Source organism: Falco punctatus (genome assembly GCF_963210335.1).
Source record: "Falco punctatus genome assembly, chromosome: 7".
NCBI classification, from domain to species: domain Eukaryota; kingdom Metazoa; phylum Chordata; class Aves; order Falconiformes; family Falconidae; genus Falco; species Falco punctatus.
Genome location: NC_137587.1, coordinates 29,095,911 through 29,112,666, shown reverse-complemented (window position 1 = coordinate 29,112,666; position 16,756 = coordinate 29,095,911). Strand labels below are relative to the sequence as shown.

At 47.0% G+C, this 16,756-nt stretch overlaps 1 protein-coding gene across 2 annotated transcripts; it reads left to right on the top strand.

The window, feature by feature from the left end:
- Window positions 1-304: 304 nt before the first annotated feature.
- LOC308067638 (transmembrane protein 178B-like) lies at window positions 305-16,667 on the top strand. 2 transcript variants are annotated; one of them, XM_080396840.1, is made up of 4 exons: window positions 305-4,509; window positions 11,432-11,545; window positions 12,801-12,938; window positions 14,746-16,667. In XM_080396840.1, the coding sequence occupies exons 1-4, from the start codon at window positions 4,131-4,133 to the stop codon at window positions 14,988-14,990; spliced, it is 876 nt and encodes a 291-aa protein (XP_080252966.1). In that variant the 5' UTR covers window positions 305-4,130; the 3' UTR covers window positions 14,991-16,667. The 2 variants fall into 2 exon arrangements, with proteins under 2 accessions (XP_080252966.1, XP_080252967.1); XM_080396841.1 differs by lacking the exon at window positions 12,801-12,938.
- Window positions 16,668-16,756: the final 89 nt, after the last annotated feature.

Sequence of the window (16,756 nt, the reverse complement as noted above, 5' to 3'; positions counted from 1 at the left end):
CCTCACTTTGCTTAAATATGTGTAAAACCAGGTCCGATTGAATTGGCAGAGTCATTGGACACAAAACTGGTGCCACAATGTGAGTTGCACCAACTCAGTTCTGTCTTTCAACAGCCTTTGTAAATCAGTAGAGCTCTGCAGTCTGCACAGGGCCTTATCGAGAGGGCTGGTCCCTTGGGAGGGCGATTTGGGTCAGAGCAATGGGACAGGTATGCTGCCCACAGCAGAGGCATTTACTTTGCTAAGAGATTCCTAAACTGTTGACACAGTTCTGTTCTTATGACAGCTCCTGTCCTACTTTTCTCTGCCCAGGAACTTCTGCCTAAAAATTTTTCAGCTTTCCTTACCCCAGGCTTACATCAGTAACTAGTTTCACTGCAACAAGAAGGGAGGCTTAGTGCAATTTTTTTTATTCCTCTTTACAAAGTTGTCTTCCTTTGCCAACTACTCCCTCTATCATTTAATTGTCACAAAGTCTGAAGCTAGCATCTGCTTTCTGCTTTCCTGGGAGGAGGATTAGTCTGATTAGCCTGCAGGGACTGGGAGAGTATGCTCACCCTCTAGCTCTAGCTTTGGGGGTTCCCCCCGTGCCTGGGGACCACAGCTAAGTGGACCCTGTAGTGGGGCTCTGGAGGAAGCAGGTTTGCACAGAAAGATGTGCCTGCTGTTTCCCAAGATGTCTTTCTCAAACTGAGGCTGGCGTCTAAGCTGACACACTGCCAGGTGAGTGCCCATGAGTTGGCATTGTTGCATCAGCACGGCACCTTGCCAAGAATGAAAACCACAGTCAGGATTTTGTGCTCAGCATTCAGGAATGCAAAGTGGATGACATTGAAGAAAGAATTTCTGAGTAGTTTTTCTTGGCTGCTACAACAGGCCTGGACAGTCTGCTGTTCTTGGGAAGATACCCTGGCAGGAGGTAGTAGGGGGCTTGGGGGAGGGAGGGGCTCATTAGTTTTCTGCTACATCAGCCCTGAGGCTGGGGATGGAAAGCCTTGGGAGGAAGTGGAGCACCACTCCACCATATTTGTCACTTTTGGAAATGCAGAGAGAATCATATTTTCTAGCTCTAATTTTTCAGCTGCTCATATGCATTTTCCACCTTCATCTGTATTGGTCTGCTCTGCGTGGAGACAATAGAGATGAAACAAATGGTTTCCCATGTGGGTTGGTTTGGTTTTTTTGTTGAAGCAACTACTTTTCTTTGAATTACAAATTCAAATTTCATTAGTTTGTCTAAGGAAGTCTGGGCTCTGCCTTGCCCTCCTTTCTTCTCCTCAGGCTTTCACAATTGAAAGAAAAGGTTCTAATCCAGTTTCCTGTTCCTGCTGCTGTGGCACTGTGGGCCAGGAGCAGCGTGGGCTGATCATAGTTCTTGGCTGCTGGTCTAAAAAGCATCACCAAGTGAGTGGCTTCTTTTTGAATGGAGAGCTTGCATGCTAACTGACTATCCAGAGAGCTTTGCAACTATACATTTTTGTGATCAGTTATTTTTTTAATGTAAAAAACTCAAGGTGTTTATCTGGTATGACTTAACAGTAAGCTGGTTACCTGCTGTGTGGGACAAAGGCACACTCATCAAATGTATGTAGAAATTGCCCAGAAAGGACTAAAGGGATTTTCTCTACCCTTCAAAAACACAGGTTCCAGAGCATGTCTTATCCCGCTCTTCATTTGAAAGATTTTCAGCCTATAAATACTGAATGGTAGCACATGGCGCTCAGTTCTTACTGGAAGCCTTCTTTAAGAAGAAGGAAAGCCACGACCCAAGAACTGGAAGAAGATAAAGGTGGGTAGGTGATCAAGAGCATGTGTTCTGGTTTCAGCTGGGGTGGAGTTAACTTTCTTCTTAGTAGCTGGTGCAGTGCTGTGTTTTGGCTCTGATGTGAGAACAATGTGGATAGGACACTGATGTTTTTAGTTGTTGTTAGGCAATGTTTGTACTAAGCCAAGGACTTTTCAGTTTCTTGGGCCTTGCCAGTGGAGAGGGCTGGAGGTGCACAGGAAACTGGGAGGGGACACAGCCAGGACGGGTGACCCAAGCTAGCCAAAGAGGTATTCCATACCATATGATGTCATGCTGAGTATATAAACTGGGGGAAGAAGGAAGTGGGGGACTTCTAGCATTATGGTGTTTGTCTTCCTGAGTAACTGTTATGTGTGATGGAGCCCTGCTGTCCTGGGGATGGCCAAACACCTGCCTGCCGATGGAAAGTAGTGAACAAATTCCTTGTTTTGCTTTGCTTGCATGTGCAGCTATTGCTTTACCCATTAACCTGTTCTTATCTCAACCCTTGAGTTTTACATTCCTTTCCAATTCTCCTCCCCATCCCTCTGGGTGAGGGGGGAGCAAGCGACCAGCTGCATGGGGCTTTGTTGCCAGCTGGGGTTAAACCACGACAGCATGATTTCATGGTCTGAATACTCTGCCAGCAATTCACATTTTGGAACCTCTGCCCCTGGCATCGCCATGCTCCACTTTCTGGCTGTGCTGGTAACTCTGCCTCTAGGGCTATGCTGTGAGCCTCCCTCTCCCATCCATTTTTTGTTCTCCGAAGTAATCAAAATTAACATGGATTAATCAGCTACCTGGTTGACAGGCTCCACAAAGAGTGGCTCTGACACAAACGCAGTAGCACAGAGGGGAGAACAATTGGAAGGAGTCTTCTCGTACATGGGGACTTTCTAAAGTGATTGCCTTGCCGAAGCCCCTGTCTTCTGAAACTATAGTCTGAGAAACTGGTGTAGAGAGTAGGGTGGCATAATAGGATTGCAGATTTAGGAAATGTGAATATTCGGATCTTTCCAGGAAAGAGCTGCCATAATTGAAGGATTTTTCCGTGTTACCTAGAGCAGTGATTGTATTTGAAAATTTTCATTCTTGTGGATGATGTGGAAGACCTGATTTAGTTGGTATATGTAAAAAAATTCTTTTGACAGCAGCCCTTTCAATTTGTCTGCCTTGAAGGCATGAATGTGCAGCTGCATGGATGGTGATCCCATCTGTCTGGTGCAAACCGCTGAAGAGGATGAGGCTGAAATGTGGTTAAAACAAGCTTTGTCTGTGGTTGCTGCATGTTTCCACCAGGCATAAGTGCTCTGGGAAGAGAGGTGGTGCCCTATTCTGGGCAGGGTCCCTGGCAGAAGCGCTGCGGAGGGTGTTCAAGTTGTGCTCTGTGTGGCCGAGAGAGCAGGCAGGGCATGCAGCTCCATCTCCTACAGCTGAGCAGTTGCTCCTGGGAAATAATTCAAAGTGCTTTCAACAAACAAAACTAAGGATTTTAAACCTGGGCATTACTATTTGTAATTTAAACTTTACCATATCACCAGATCGTTTTGTCCGGAGAGCAGAACTGAGCAGATGATGCCCTAGCAACTGGCTTTTGGGGGCTGACGGTCCAGCAGCTGCAGGAACAAGTCCCATAGAACAAGCTGGATCAGAAGGGATTTCTTGCCCTTGGAAACGCTGCATTTAACTAATGGCTTGGATCTAGCCTGCGTCCCATGGCATAAAGTAGATTGACAATGTTCAGCTTGTCTTCCATTAACTGGTAACGGCGGGTTGAGGAGAGACCGTAACCCCGACGCCAGCACACGCCGCTGCGGCGCGGTTGGTGCCCCAGACGGCGTTAAACCCTTGATCCGGGCGCGCGTCGCTGCTGGCCGGCCCGACCCCCGCCCTCGGCCCCCCGGGGGCGCGGCCCCGGCGCCGCGGGGGCGAGCCCGAGGCAAGAGGCAACGGGCTGGGGCCCCGCTCGGCGCTCGGCCCCGCGCTGCCCCGCAGCTGCCGCCCCCGCCAAGGCCGCTCCGCCGCGCGCGGCCGGGCCGTTGCTGGCCGTTGGCGCGGCCGTTGCCCCGCGCGCGGGCCACGAGGGGCCTCGTGCCGCGGAGCGGGAGCCCCTCGCCGGGCGCTCTGGCGGCAGGAGGCGGCGGGCGGCCCCAGAACCCCCCGGAGGCCGCGTCCGGAGCGGCCCGGAGGCTGCACCGCTGCAGGACTGACCTCGCCGCGGGCCGGCACCGGGAGCGGGGGCCGCTGGCCCCGGTTCCCTTCCGGGGGCGGTGCCGCGGGCGGAGGCCCCCAGCCGGGCTGCAGGGGAAGCGCCCGCCCCTGCCGCCCCCGGCGCGGTAAGATGGCGGCCGCGGCTCAGGCGCTGAGCGGCTCCGGCCTGCTGCTGGCCGCCGCCGCCCTCGCCCTGCTGGCCGTGGCCATCGGCACCGACTCCTGGTACGAGACGGATGCGCGGCGGCACCGTGAGCGCTGCCGCGGCTTCGGCCACAAGCGCAGCGACCCGCCCGGTTCCATGTCGGCGCCCAGCTCGCACCTGCCGCTCCGCGCCCGGCCCCCGCGGGCCCTGCTGCCCGGGCGACCCCCGGCCCCCGCCCCGGCCGCCGCCGCCGCCGCTCTGGACTCGCACTGCGGCCGCCGCTTCAACTCCACCGTCTCGGGGCTCTGGAGGCGCTGCCACCGCGCGGGCTACGAGCCGGACAGCGAGGAGCTCATCCGGAAAGGTGCGGCAACGGGCGGGTGGCCCCGGCCCCGGCCCCGGCCCGGCGGGGAGGCGGCCGCCTGCCGCCGCTGTCCGTGGTGCTGAGCGGGGCTGCCGGGGCCGCGGGTGGGGCCGCGGGTGCGGCGGCTGCGGCGCGAAGGGGCTGGCGGCGGGCGCGGCCCCGCACAGCCCCCGTGGCCCCGGGTGCCTCTGCCGGGCGGGGGGCGGCGAGCGCGGCCCTGACACGATCCCGGTCTCGCGTGCGTCTCCCTGCCGGCTTAAAATGGTGCAGTGCTGGGTGGGACCGCGTCCTCGGAGAGACCCTCTGCGGCCCGGCGCGGGGCCTGGCCCGCCAGCAAGGTGTCGGTGGGCATTGCCCGAACCCTGACACCCTCTTGGTATTGAGCGCTGAGAAACATACGGTGTCGTTTATGGCTCTGTGGTGTTTGTGGCAAGGGGAAAGGGACCTGTTGTTCCTGTGCTAGCATGGGGGTTCTCGTTGCTGCAGTGCACTGCCCAGCCTTCATGGTGGCAGCTGTCACTCAGGGCTCTAGGGGTTACAGGAGCCAAAGCTGTGGGTCTTCTGCTGTTGTGGTATGTGGTACAAAACCAAGCAGTTCACCAAGTATGAACAAAATTCCTGGACTGGTTGGTATAATGTGGGCTGGTCCGTTAAGTCATAATAAATGACATATAAACCAAGCTTAGGGTAAGAAATGCCATGTATGGTTAATGATAAACAACAGGACTTACTGTTCCAGCAGGTACATATTAGCACAGGGAGAGTAGGAGTTGGGAGAAGTGCTTCCATTGAGGCACAAAATGGAAATGCTATCTTAAGAAAGTGGGAGCAGTTCTTCAGCGTGGCTTCCAACTGTGATGCCAGTCCTGCACAGCAGAGGATGGATAGACTGGCACTGTGAAGCTTAGCTCGTCTTTGTCCATTCTTTCCGATGCACAGCAGTGATTCTTAGAAACTCTAGTGCTGTGTAATTAGCTTGTTTCTCTATTTAATCTCCTAGGATCCATTTTATGCGTTTTTATTTCCACATTGATCTCATTTCACTAAAAGGCAGCTCATTAATTTCTTTCTATTAATTGTGCCTGTTATCTAAACTATTTTTTTTCCTTCATATCAAGCAAGTGCTTTCAGCTCCCATTGAGATTAGCAAAAGTTGGGGGAAAGGAAGAACACTAGCTTGATCCTCAACACGTCTGTTTCTGAGGTATTTTCCCAACACTACAATGGTCAGAGAGGCTAGAGTCTGCATCCTGCATGCACAAGGGCGTTACAGGGTGGTGAATGGTATTCCTATCTGGTGTGTAAAGCTGGAGGGACTCTAAATCCAAAAGGTTTTCCTTCTACTTCCTTTTTTCCTTCAGCTGTTCTAATAAAAGAGCTTGCCTTTCCTACAAGCCTTGCTTCTCTCCTATTCTTTGCCTATTAGGTCTGCAGTTGCTTCTGTAAAGATTTATGTGTCATCTTACAGAGGGAAATTATTAATAATAGTTCTTGTAGAGTCAGATCTTTAAATAGATATGACTCTCTTCTTATCCCTTCCCCTGACCTGCTTTACTAGCAGCCTTTCCTTGTTCCCGCTGTGTCTATCTTTTCTCTGACAACTGTGATTAAGCAGCCTTTTCCAGCCAACGGTCAGGTGTGGCTGTGGCTGAGCTGTTCTCTCAAGCACGATACTGAATCTGGGGCTTCCAAAAAGAAAAAAAAATGGGTGGTTTTTTTCCTAGTGGGGGTTGAAGATCACTACTGTGCACCTCTGAAGGTCCTGCTTTCTCCTCGTTTTGCAGTAACTTTTCAGCTAGCTCTTTGGTGATGTGTGATGCCAGCTTATACTCCTGATAATCTTTAAGCTAGAGGTTTTCATAGGCTTTTAGCAACAGGTGAGTACGTGTGTGTGTGTGTGTGTGTGCACAAGTCCTGTGGTAATTTTGGTTTCGGTTTATACTCTCCATTTTTCTAGTACCTCTGGAATAAGGTTTCTTTTCTTTCTGGGTTCTCTTGAATTCTGAATAAATGACTGAGTGCCTAAGTACCCTTATCCATTTAAATAATTCTGTGGATTTCTGTCTTGTATTTATCTATTGGTATTAATACAAAGCAATTCTGTGGAAACTTTCATACTTGAGTGTTTTAGCTGATGATGCCTATACATGCCTACGTTTATATATCTAAAATATATATATTTTTAAAATATAAAATGTATTCACTTCATATATTTGAAAGGAAAAAGAGTCAAAAAATGTAGTGCAAAACTGAGAAGTGGGAAATGTTAAAATGTAAGAGAGGAATGATGTGTGGGATTTTTCTTAAAATGCAAACTCCCTATTTTGGACCTGTGAAAAAATAGATGGTTTCATTTTAAAAATACAGTTAGGAAGGCCAAAGAAGAAGTAATATACAAAGGAAATGGGGAAAATGGAGATTAGCAGTCAGTAAAAGATAACAGCCAAAAACCTGAAACACTTGGTGGAGAAACTAAAAGGATCTATGTGTGTGTAGGGAGGGACTCTCTGAGTGTAAGAACTTGAGCATTGTACATAATCTTGTAGAGCCTGTGCTACATGGAGTACACACTGGGTAACTGGTGCTTCCACAAAAACCTTTTGCGTGGAGAACTTACATAGTGGAGTCCTGCAGGGATTTATTGTATGCTGTTTAGTTGTCTTCGCTGTTAATAGGAAAAAAGTGTTGCTTACAAAGTGGTGACAGTAGAAAATGTTTAATTAGGAAAGAACCGTTGTAATAGGTTGCTTTGGATAACTTGATGGGTTCATTTGAACAACATGCTTTTTAACACCAGTAAATTGAAAGACTTAAGAAAAGGTTCATCACTGTTCATAAACTAGGGATTTTACTGCTTTTCAAGCTTTCTTTGAGAGAAATCTGGGGTGGGACTGGTATGTCTTCCGTCTACTGGGCAGAAATGAATTCATAGTACCATGATGTAGCTGAGAAAGAGAGAAGAATGACTGGATGATTAAGCAGAGGAACACAACAGTTTGTGGCAGTAACGAGGCCCTTGAGAGAAAACTGCTCAGGCCTGGTGTCTGTACTTCCCATCCTTTCCAACTAATGATTAATTGGAAGAGTTATAGGAATGACTGTGGTCTGTAGAGCATCTGTTATAGCAGCATATTTCATAAACTCAACCTGTTTGGTCATGGCCAGTGGTAAGTATGATCTGTCAGGAAATACGATCTTTAAAGGAAGGTTGATTTATCAGACCTAGTGTCCTTTGGGTGGCAGTGTGGACAGAGTGATACCATAGCTGTGATGCACTCCATAATCCTGGGCAGAAATGGCAGGGAGCTTGAGTGACCACTTGGTCCTGGGGCACGAGGAGGGCCAGACCTCATGTGGTAGCTCAGTGTTAACTGCCCGTGGCTGCTCCCTGGCCTTGCTCACGGTGAGGAGAGGGGCTCTCCAGCTCTTGTGAGAGCCAAAGTGCTCTAAGATATGATCGGGCCAGGTAGCAGCACTGCAAAGGAGAGCCCCCTCCATTTCCTCCGTCTAACGCTGGCACACAGGCAGTACAGAGAAGAAAACCCACATATTTCAAAGTCAGAGAGAGATGAAAACTAAACTGAGAGAAAGCCAGGGTATGCTGAGCCCAGGATTACAAACTGCATGTGTCACAGCAGACCTGGGTCTGGGTTTCCAGGTGTCTTGGCAGCTTGGGGACAAGGGGCATGTGCTCTGTCCAGGTATCTGGAGGTCCAGAAATTCTTTCTAGCCAACATCCTCTGATCTTTCCCAGCCTTTGTGTTGAGTCAGGAGAAAGGACTCATCCAGGGACACTCAGGTGTAGTGCCCTAAGGGTTGTGAGAGGGTATGGGAAGGGGACCTGTCTGCACTTGCAATCCTGAGGGGAAAAGAAAAAAAACACCAACACATCGAAGACAAGGTGTGAGAAGTAGTGTTGGTGGGAGAGCACAGGCATGTAGCTCAACTGTGAAAGTGTCAGTGTGACACTGCTGGATGTAGTTCATTGCTGATTATGTTTGTTTTTTTAATCAAGAAAATAGCACATGCAGTGCAACTTTCATAGCGGTCTTTTCATGTCCCTAAGAAATACTAGGATCAGCCTGGCTGTGTAACCTTTTTCTTGTACACATGCTTTATGACACGATGACATGAGCTAATGACATAAGCACCTGCCCTCTTCTGTCCTATTCTCAACTTACTCATGTGCCAAAAAAGAAAACACTTACTTGTTCACCACATGACTTGATCCTATTCAAGCCCTTGCGTGAAGACAAGTTTTTAATTTTGGCAGGCTTTCTTATGGTGCTGGTCTAAGCATGTTATAAACAAAAAATCACTTTGCCAGCAGGTTTCTGAAATGGAGGGCAGGATGCTGTCCCTATTTTATAGCCTGCGATTTAAGGTATGCAGGGGCTTAGGACAAAGGACTTACTGGAGTACCTTAGAAATACCTTTGACTACATGATAACTTTGAGACTGAAAACCTGATTTTGATTTTTTTATTTTCTTTTTTCTTGATTACTTAGAGAACAAGATGTTATATCGCTGTAAATGTAGCCCTGTGGAGTGGCTATACTTGAGTGCGTAGTGCAAAATAGACTTGGAGATTCAGTCAGAAAATGGGAAGCAAGAACTAGTGACTGCAGATGCAAAATTTGGCTGCTGAGGATCACCTGGGTGCATGTTATAATTTTCTGGGAGAAAGTGGGTAGGTATTCATCTGAGAGAGCATCCTCACTGATTCCTCAATCCCCTAACTCTCTTGCCTACCTGTTTCAGCTTTTCTAGCAGACCTACAGAGAGAGGCCTCCCTTGCTTTGCCTGTGGTAGCTCGCACCGGAACAGGTCCAGCCTGTGTTCTCAGAGAACTGGGAATCTTGCTGGAAAAATCACTTGTGATGGTGTGACCAAAGACTGTCACCAAGCCCGTGCATTAGAGTTCAGCACTGAGCATAAACCCTAAAATTCGCTAACTTCCAAGCAATTTCTTCATTTTGCAAACTTGCTGTTTTAATATAATTTTATGTGCTATCAACATAAAATTAGTACTTTGAATTCTGGTGAAGAAAGGATTAGAAGTAAAATTTTTAAACTGATATTTGAAAACTTCTGAATAACCAGAGTTGTATAAGAAGGTGGAGATGTTTTACTTGTAGACTACATGTGGACTCTTACAATAATGCAGAGCAAAGATTTTCTCAGTGACATTTAGCTGAGGATTCTGCAGCTTTGATCATAAGGGATATAAGTCTCTAGTCTTTGATTTTTTTTCTTTAATGAAAGAGCTATAAAAGTAGTAATCCTTGCTCTTATATGAAATACTGCTTCATATAAAGTATTTTTATAATTAGTGCATAGGTACAGGTGCATAGACATATGCTACCTATATAGGTAGGTGCATAGACCTTACTTTTAATTAATCCAGTGCATTGTAACCTAAAATCTGATGTTCTTAGTTTGTACCGTAGATGTATTTCTCAACAACACATGTAAATCATGTCAATATCGAAATTTAATTCAGTCAACAGCTACAGGTAAAATTTAATTAGGTACTGTGCTATGCTGTATATGGCCTAAGATCCTAATTCAGATGTTTGCAGCGGTTTTGCAGATGAAGTGGCATCCTCTGTTACTGGGTTATCTGGCTGGTCCATTTACTTGGGTAGCACTACAGACCTTGTAGTAGTAGGGGCCCACTTGAAATGCTTTGCTGCTCAGTGGCTTTTGGAACTCTAGCTTTGAGTTTTCCCCTTTTGGGGCGTGTTCTTTGCACATCTGGCTTGTTCCACTCAGTAATGAATGTTACTGTTTTGTTAATGTGGGGAAATTCAGATCCCCCTTCCCTCCCTGGCCTGATGGCTGGAATTGGCCAGGCCTCTTGATCTTGGGAAGCGGGGCCTTCCTCTTTGCAGGTCCTTGCAGGAATCAGGTCAGTACAGTCCCAGTCAACGTTGTTAGAGGACAAAATCATGCTTTCTATTGCTGCGGGAGCATCACAAAGCCCATTTCTTCTCTGGGGTTTTCTAGTGTCTTTTGCAAAGCTGGTAACTGAGGCTGCATCTCCCTGCTAGTGATTGTTCACCAGCTTAATTAGCTCAATGGCGAACTGATTGTTCATGAACAGTTCTTCTGCCCCAGCAAACAAATAGCGGTAAGGACCCTTAGCCACTGTTTAAGGGCTGTTTAACTTCTTTAACTGTTTAGCTTTTTTACCTTTTTGGCCCTTTTCTTCCACCCTGCCATACACATTTATTTTCCATCTTTAAGGGCAAGGCACCTTCCTCCCCCTCCACCCCTAGTAACTTCTCTGTTACTGGTCGTTTTCTAAACTAAAAATCTTCTCAAGAGGAGTGTGCATGTAGGTTCATATTTGCACCTAGGGTACACTTTTCTTTAAGCTATAATGGAAACAAGCCTAGTTGGGTACTACTGTTCAGCGAAAGTAAAGCAAAGAGCCTATGACTGCTGGAGTGAATTCAGACTTGTCTCCCATGCAGTTCACTTCCCGGCATTCATTCAAAATTATCAGTGATTGAACTCTCCTCTTAGAGACAAAGCAGTCGTGTTGGGACTCAGCCACATTCTTCTCTCCTCAGCCATCCCAAAGAGATTGTACCACTCTAGGAAGCTTCTGATGCTGCTTTTGGTGACTGTCATTACTGTTTACCTTCAGCTGTTCTTTCCTGCCTGCCTGGATCAACACCTTGCTTTCTCTTTGCGGGTGTTTCTTTGTAGCAAGGCTCCCTCCCCTCCTAATTCCCAAAGCCTTTGTAGTAAACAGAAATCTGTTGTTTGTTTGGTTGGTTTTTTTGGTTTTTTTTTACATGTGCTCTGTCACTGAACTAAGGCTTTCCCTGTGTGACCTTTGCTGGGTCAGCTAACTCAGCAAGTGCAAGGCACAGGGGTTTCATGCTGTTTCACACTGATGTCTCTTTTACAGGAGTTATTCAGCGCTGCACTGCTGTGAAGTACCACTACACCTCCAGCTCTCTGCCTCGCAACTTACCCATCAACATCACAAACACCATCCGGCAGGATGAGTGGCATGCACTGCGTAAGTAACCTGAAGCAGCATACAAGACTGGATTACTTCATGCCTTAATGCAATGCCAAGTGAGGGCTCTGAATCAGCTAGCTGTCACTGGGCTCTAAGCATAAATAGAGGAAGGGCAAGCAGCTGACCATATAATTGGAAGGGGACATGAGACTGGAGGGGCTTAAGCAGTGAATCCAGGAATACGGGCATGTCTCTAGTGTGTTGCAAGGTGTAATCGTATTCTGGATCTGAGGACAGACAATTCCTAGCTGGCTTACAGCAAAGTTGCTCCATCATTGTGTAGTCTGTATAAATCTTGTTGCATTTTTCTGTGTGCACCCCAGTGCCCTGATGCAGCTCCCTGGCAACGAGCTCTCTTTAGGGAACATCTCAGTTTGTCTCTGCAACCTCCTGTTACCAGCTCCTGGCCCACAAGCTGCCTTATGCCCAAGTCTTTCTCATACAGATGACTGACCTGTAGCCTGTCACTGAGAATCATTTGATCAGTTTTTTAGGCTCCTGCTTCTCTCTGTGTTTGTTTTCTGGTTCTATTGTCTCATATAATTCTGCCTAGCCCCTGTCATGTGAGCCTCAGTGCTGAGGAATTCCAGCTGGAGACTGAACTAGGAAGAGACAAGAACAACACTTGTATTGTGGATGACAAATTCCTGTTCATATTGTTGGTACCCAGGTTGGGTTTTTTTTAGTGCTTGTTACTGGATTTGTTTCCATCATACTCTATTGATTTGCTCTCTGCTTCTGTCCTCCTGCTATTCCTCTTTTCAGTTCACACTACCTGCCTTCCATGTGCTAGTCCTTTACTTCTCCTCAGTGTCCCCTCTCACTTCTTTTACTTGTATTTTCAGCAGACACTCATCCAACAAACTTCATCCCAAAGAAACACACCACATTACAAAAAAAAAAAAGAAAGCCCCCTTGCATTAGTAACATTCACTATTTGTTGCCATATTCATAGTGCACCCCTTCTGTCCCATGCTGGGGAGAATTTGGCCAGTATTCCTCTTCATCAGGACAGAAATGCTTTCCAGTTGTACAGTGCCCAGCAGAAGGGAGTCAAGTAAGCGGGATTCCCTCAGTTTCAGTATAATGGGCAAATTGTCTACCTCAAAGAAGCTACAGGAGTTGTCCTTGGGTGAAGTATAAACTTCAGAACCAGCAAATCTGAATCTGTCTGGACTACCCCAGGCTGTCCTGTCTGGCTGCTGCCATCTTCACATCTTCTTTCTTGCTTTTCTCCTTTCTCTTTCCTCAGATCTGCGGAGGATGACAGCTGGCTTCATTGGCATGGCAGTCTCCATCATCCTGTTTGGGTGGATCATTGGTGTGTTGGGCTGCTGCAAACAGCAGGAGCTCATGCAGTATGTGGCTGGGCTGCTCTTCCTAATGGGAGGTGAGAGCCTTTCGCTTCTACTCCTGAAGTCACCACAGTCAGAATTGCTGGCTGGGAAAGTGCTCTTAAAAGTCAAGTCAGCCCACAGCAAACACATGAAGCAGTTCCTTAGCGCAGCAAACCATCAGCACAGTGCAGTTACTAGTTCCAGCACTGGGCAGGACCTGTGCTTGCATGGGTACCTGCATGTTTCTGAATAGACCCAGCTGTATGTTAGTGAGCCTTCTGCTCTGGAGAGCTGGTGTGTAGCCATAAGGACCATGTGCACAGTGAGCACAGTCCTCTTGCCTGCTCTGAGTGTGTGGAGCCTGCAGCTCCTGTCAGACAGCTCAGCTCAGTTTTCCCTAAGGAATCTTAACAAACAGACAAACAAAAATCAATATAAAGTACCTTGCTGCTGCTCAAAGATGCCCACATCTTTGGGTAACAATGAAGTCCAAACCCAGCTAAGCCTGGACAGCACTGGCCCAGGGGTAAGGACATGAGCTCACTGCTTGCCAGGGGTGTTACATCTATTCTTCCTGGCTAGGAGCAGACTTCCTGCATGGCCAAAGGTTCTTCTGAACTTTGATTGTTCAGCTCAAAAATGGGCTCAAAAATTCAGCTTTGAAAGGGGCATAGCAGCAACAAATGCACCAAAATCATGAGCTACTGAGATGCTCCAAGGATGAGGACTCTCAAATTGCAAGCAGTAATAGAGAACTTTCAAGTATGAAAAATGAGGCTCTACTTAAAAGCCAGAGGCCCTGTCAGCCCTGGAGGCCCAATGTCAGCATCCGTAATGGCTGCAAGCAAGGAACTTGGTGGTGTACGGCATCTGTATCAAACAGCTAGGTATGGCACTGGTTTGGTGCCACTTTGTGAGGCAGGGATTTTCCCTTGCTGTAAGTAACCCTTCTCAAGGAGTTTTTTTGGAGAGCTACACAGAAAACCACCCTGCTGACATGGTGTGATGCTTGAAAGGCTGGAAGTTAGGCTTGTGCTGACCTTGATCATCTTACATGCTGCTTAACTGCAGCTTCCTTTAGGAATGGGTTAATTTATTTTATCACACAGCAATGAGAGAGGTAAGTACTGTAAGTGGAACAGGCAGACTGGGTCCCCTTTGAGTGCTTCTGCACTTACTGTGATGGGCATACTGTCAGCAGTAAGAGCTGTCACTAGTATTTAGAGACAGATCCAGAGCTGGGGAAAATGACCACCTTGACCTTGAGTCTAGTGTACTAGTGTATATTAGACAGAGTGCCTTGTGTTACAAGTTTCTTCAGCTTTTTTGCTGCTCTACATAGGTGCTTAGGGAATGTGTAGCAGGATGACAAAGACCTGGACACTTTCTGTAGGCCTAGGCTACACCTGGTGGGAGTCTGATGTTTCTCATAGAAACTAAACAGTGCTGTACGCAGCTGAAGCCCAGGGCTTCAGCTAGTTACAGGAGACTGCCCAAGTACTGTCTGGAACATGATGACATTAGTCATTGAAAATAAATAAAGTCTCAGGAGAATCGAAGCATGATGAGCTAAAAATGATGGAGTTTGAAATACCAAGAAGGAACTAAGGCAATATTGGTTATTTGTGAAGTGAGGTATCCCGTAATCCTACACAGCTTGCCTTTTTTTTCTTTTTCTTTTCTCTCCCCTGCCTTGCAAGAAGAGTGACTGGTAGGACTAAAAAAAAAAAATAAAATAAAATTAATTCTTGATTTTGAAAATTCCTGACTTTGAAAATACATAGGGAAAAACCCGAAGAAACCAGAGCATAATTAACCTGTCTGAGGGCAGTGTAGAACCCTCTTGCTTTTTTCCTGCAGGTACATGCTGTATCATCTCACTCTGCACATGCGTAGCTGGGATCAATTTTGAGTTATCTCGCTATCCTCGCTACGTCTATGGGCTGCCAGAGGACATCAGTCATGGTTATGGCTGGTCCATGTTCTGTGCCTGGGGAGGCCTGGGCCTCACCCTGCTGGCTGGGTTCCTCTGCACGTTGGCCCCATCACTCAACACTTCTCGGGCATCTGTACAAAAACCCAGACAAGAAAATGGGGCTGTGTGACCTCGGCGGGAGCAAGGAGAGACTCTGGAAAGCGCAGCCTGGGCAGAGCTGTGGGTTAACACCAGGAAGAGGTGGTGTGTCAGCGTGTGGAGAGCAGTGCCATAGCTGTCAAAATACCAGCCCGTGGGATGCTGCTACAGCCTCCAGTCATGGACACAGACACTGCAAGTAACTCCAGGTTTGAATTATTGGCAATTTGCTCATTGATGATTTAAGGGGGACAGTTCTTTTGATTTGTTTTTCTTCTGTTTACAAGGGATTAAGTCCAAGGCTGTATCTTTTTTTGTGCTTTTTTTGAACTGTACCTCCATGGTCCTGTTATTGTCCAGTTGTAAGGGATGTTTACGCACCAACTCTATTGCTGCAGGTCTGTGTAACTCAGACCCAAATTAGGGCAAGGAGCTATGTGAAGTTGGCTTGAACACTTTTGCAACAGGTGTGTCTAGTGTTGGCTCAGGCCATCATTTCCCAAAAGAACCTTGATCTAAGCTGAGGTTTAGGCCAAAGAATTAGCCCGTTCTTAGTATTAATTTATTTAAATCAGAAATCTGTGCTATTCCATGCTGTGGTATCAGCTACTTACTCACCATGAAAGCCGTTTCCAAAAGGAGCCAGCTGTAACTGAGCAGCAAGACTCAAAAAAATCTCTTACTGGCTTTAGGAAAGGAGGGGAAAGTTTTCCTCAGCTTCTTACACAGGTAAGGTTACTCATTTGGCTAACTAACATACCCTTGTTTTAATGGGGAGATGTATGCAACATGCAGCTTGTAACTATTCCACTAGAGGCCAGGGTGTATTTCTGAAAGTAAGTCATAGTTTGAGCTGCTGGGATCAACTTTCACCCCCCCAACACTGTGTGGGTGCAACTCCTGTTCTGTGAAAGGAGATGAGTAATTCTTCCCAAGCTCAAAGAGCAGTACTGCTAAAATAGCAGATGTACAGCCCCCTCGAATATTAACGTCCAAAGGAACTGCAATGTATTTTCCTCAGGAACGCGTGGCTTCTGCTCACTTCACCCCTTTCTAACGTCAAATGCCCCCCGAGCATGGCGTGTCAAGAACACATGTGCTCCGCTGGAACAAGCTCCCTCTCCAAAATGAGCAGTAAGGACCAGTGCAAGTACTAGGGCTAACTCAGGAACATCAGCCAAAGTACTCTGGGGTGCTTTTTTCTTTCTTTTTTTTTTTTCTTCCCTCACATCCCTACCCCTCTCCGAAGTGTCCAAAAACTGCACAGGTAAAGATGAGATGGCCAGCATTTGGAGATGTTTACATTGTATTTAAAATACAATACAGTGGCATGTAAGATACTTAATGCTAAAGTCAGTGTATTTATGGAAAGTGTAATTTTTAAATGGAAGTTGTAATTCTCAACTGGCATTAAAAGTATTGAAAGACTTGCTCAGTAGATGAAACCTGGAATTCTTTCTGACTAATTACCAGACTGTTTCACCAGAGAGCTCATTTACGTATCAGCAATGGTGTTAAAGCTTCCAGAGTTAAGTTTAAATGACAAAGTTAAAACATCATTCCTGTGTGAATAGTGTTCACTTCTCTCTTGCAAAATGTGTATTAGTTCAAAAGTTTCAAAGACTCTAACAAAGCTGTCCAGTCTGTTCACTGGCTGCACATACAAAACCAGGGGATGCTGTCTGAGCTGCCGTTCATCAATTTCCAAGTATACTCTGTTGGTCCTACTCCAGAAGTAGCACAGCAGGATTTAATCCAGTTCTAGTGGGAGGACGCTCCAAAGACAACATGATGGGC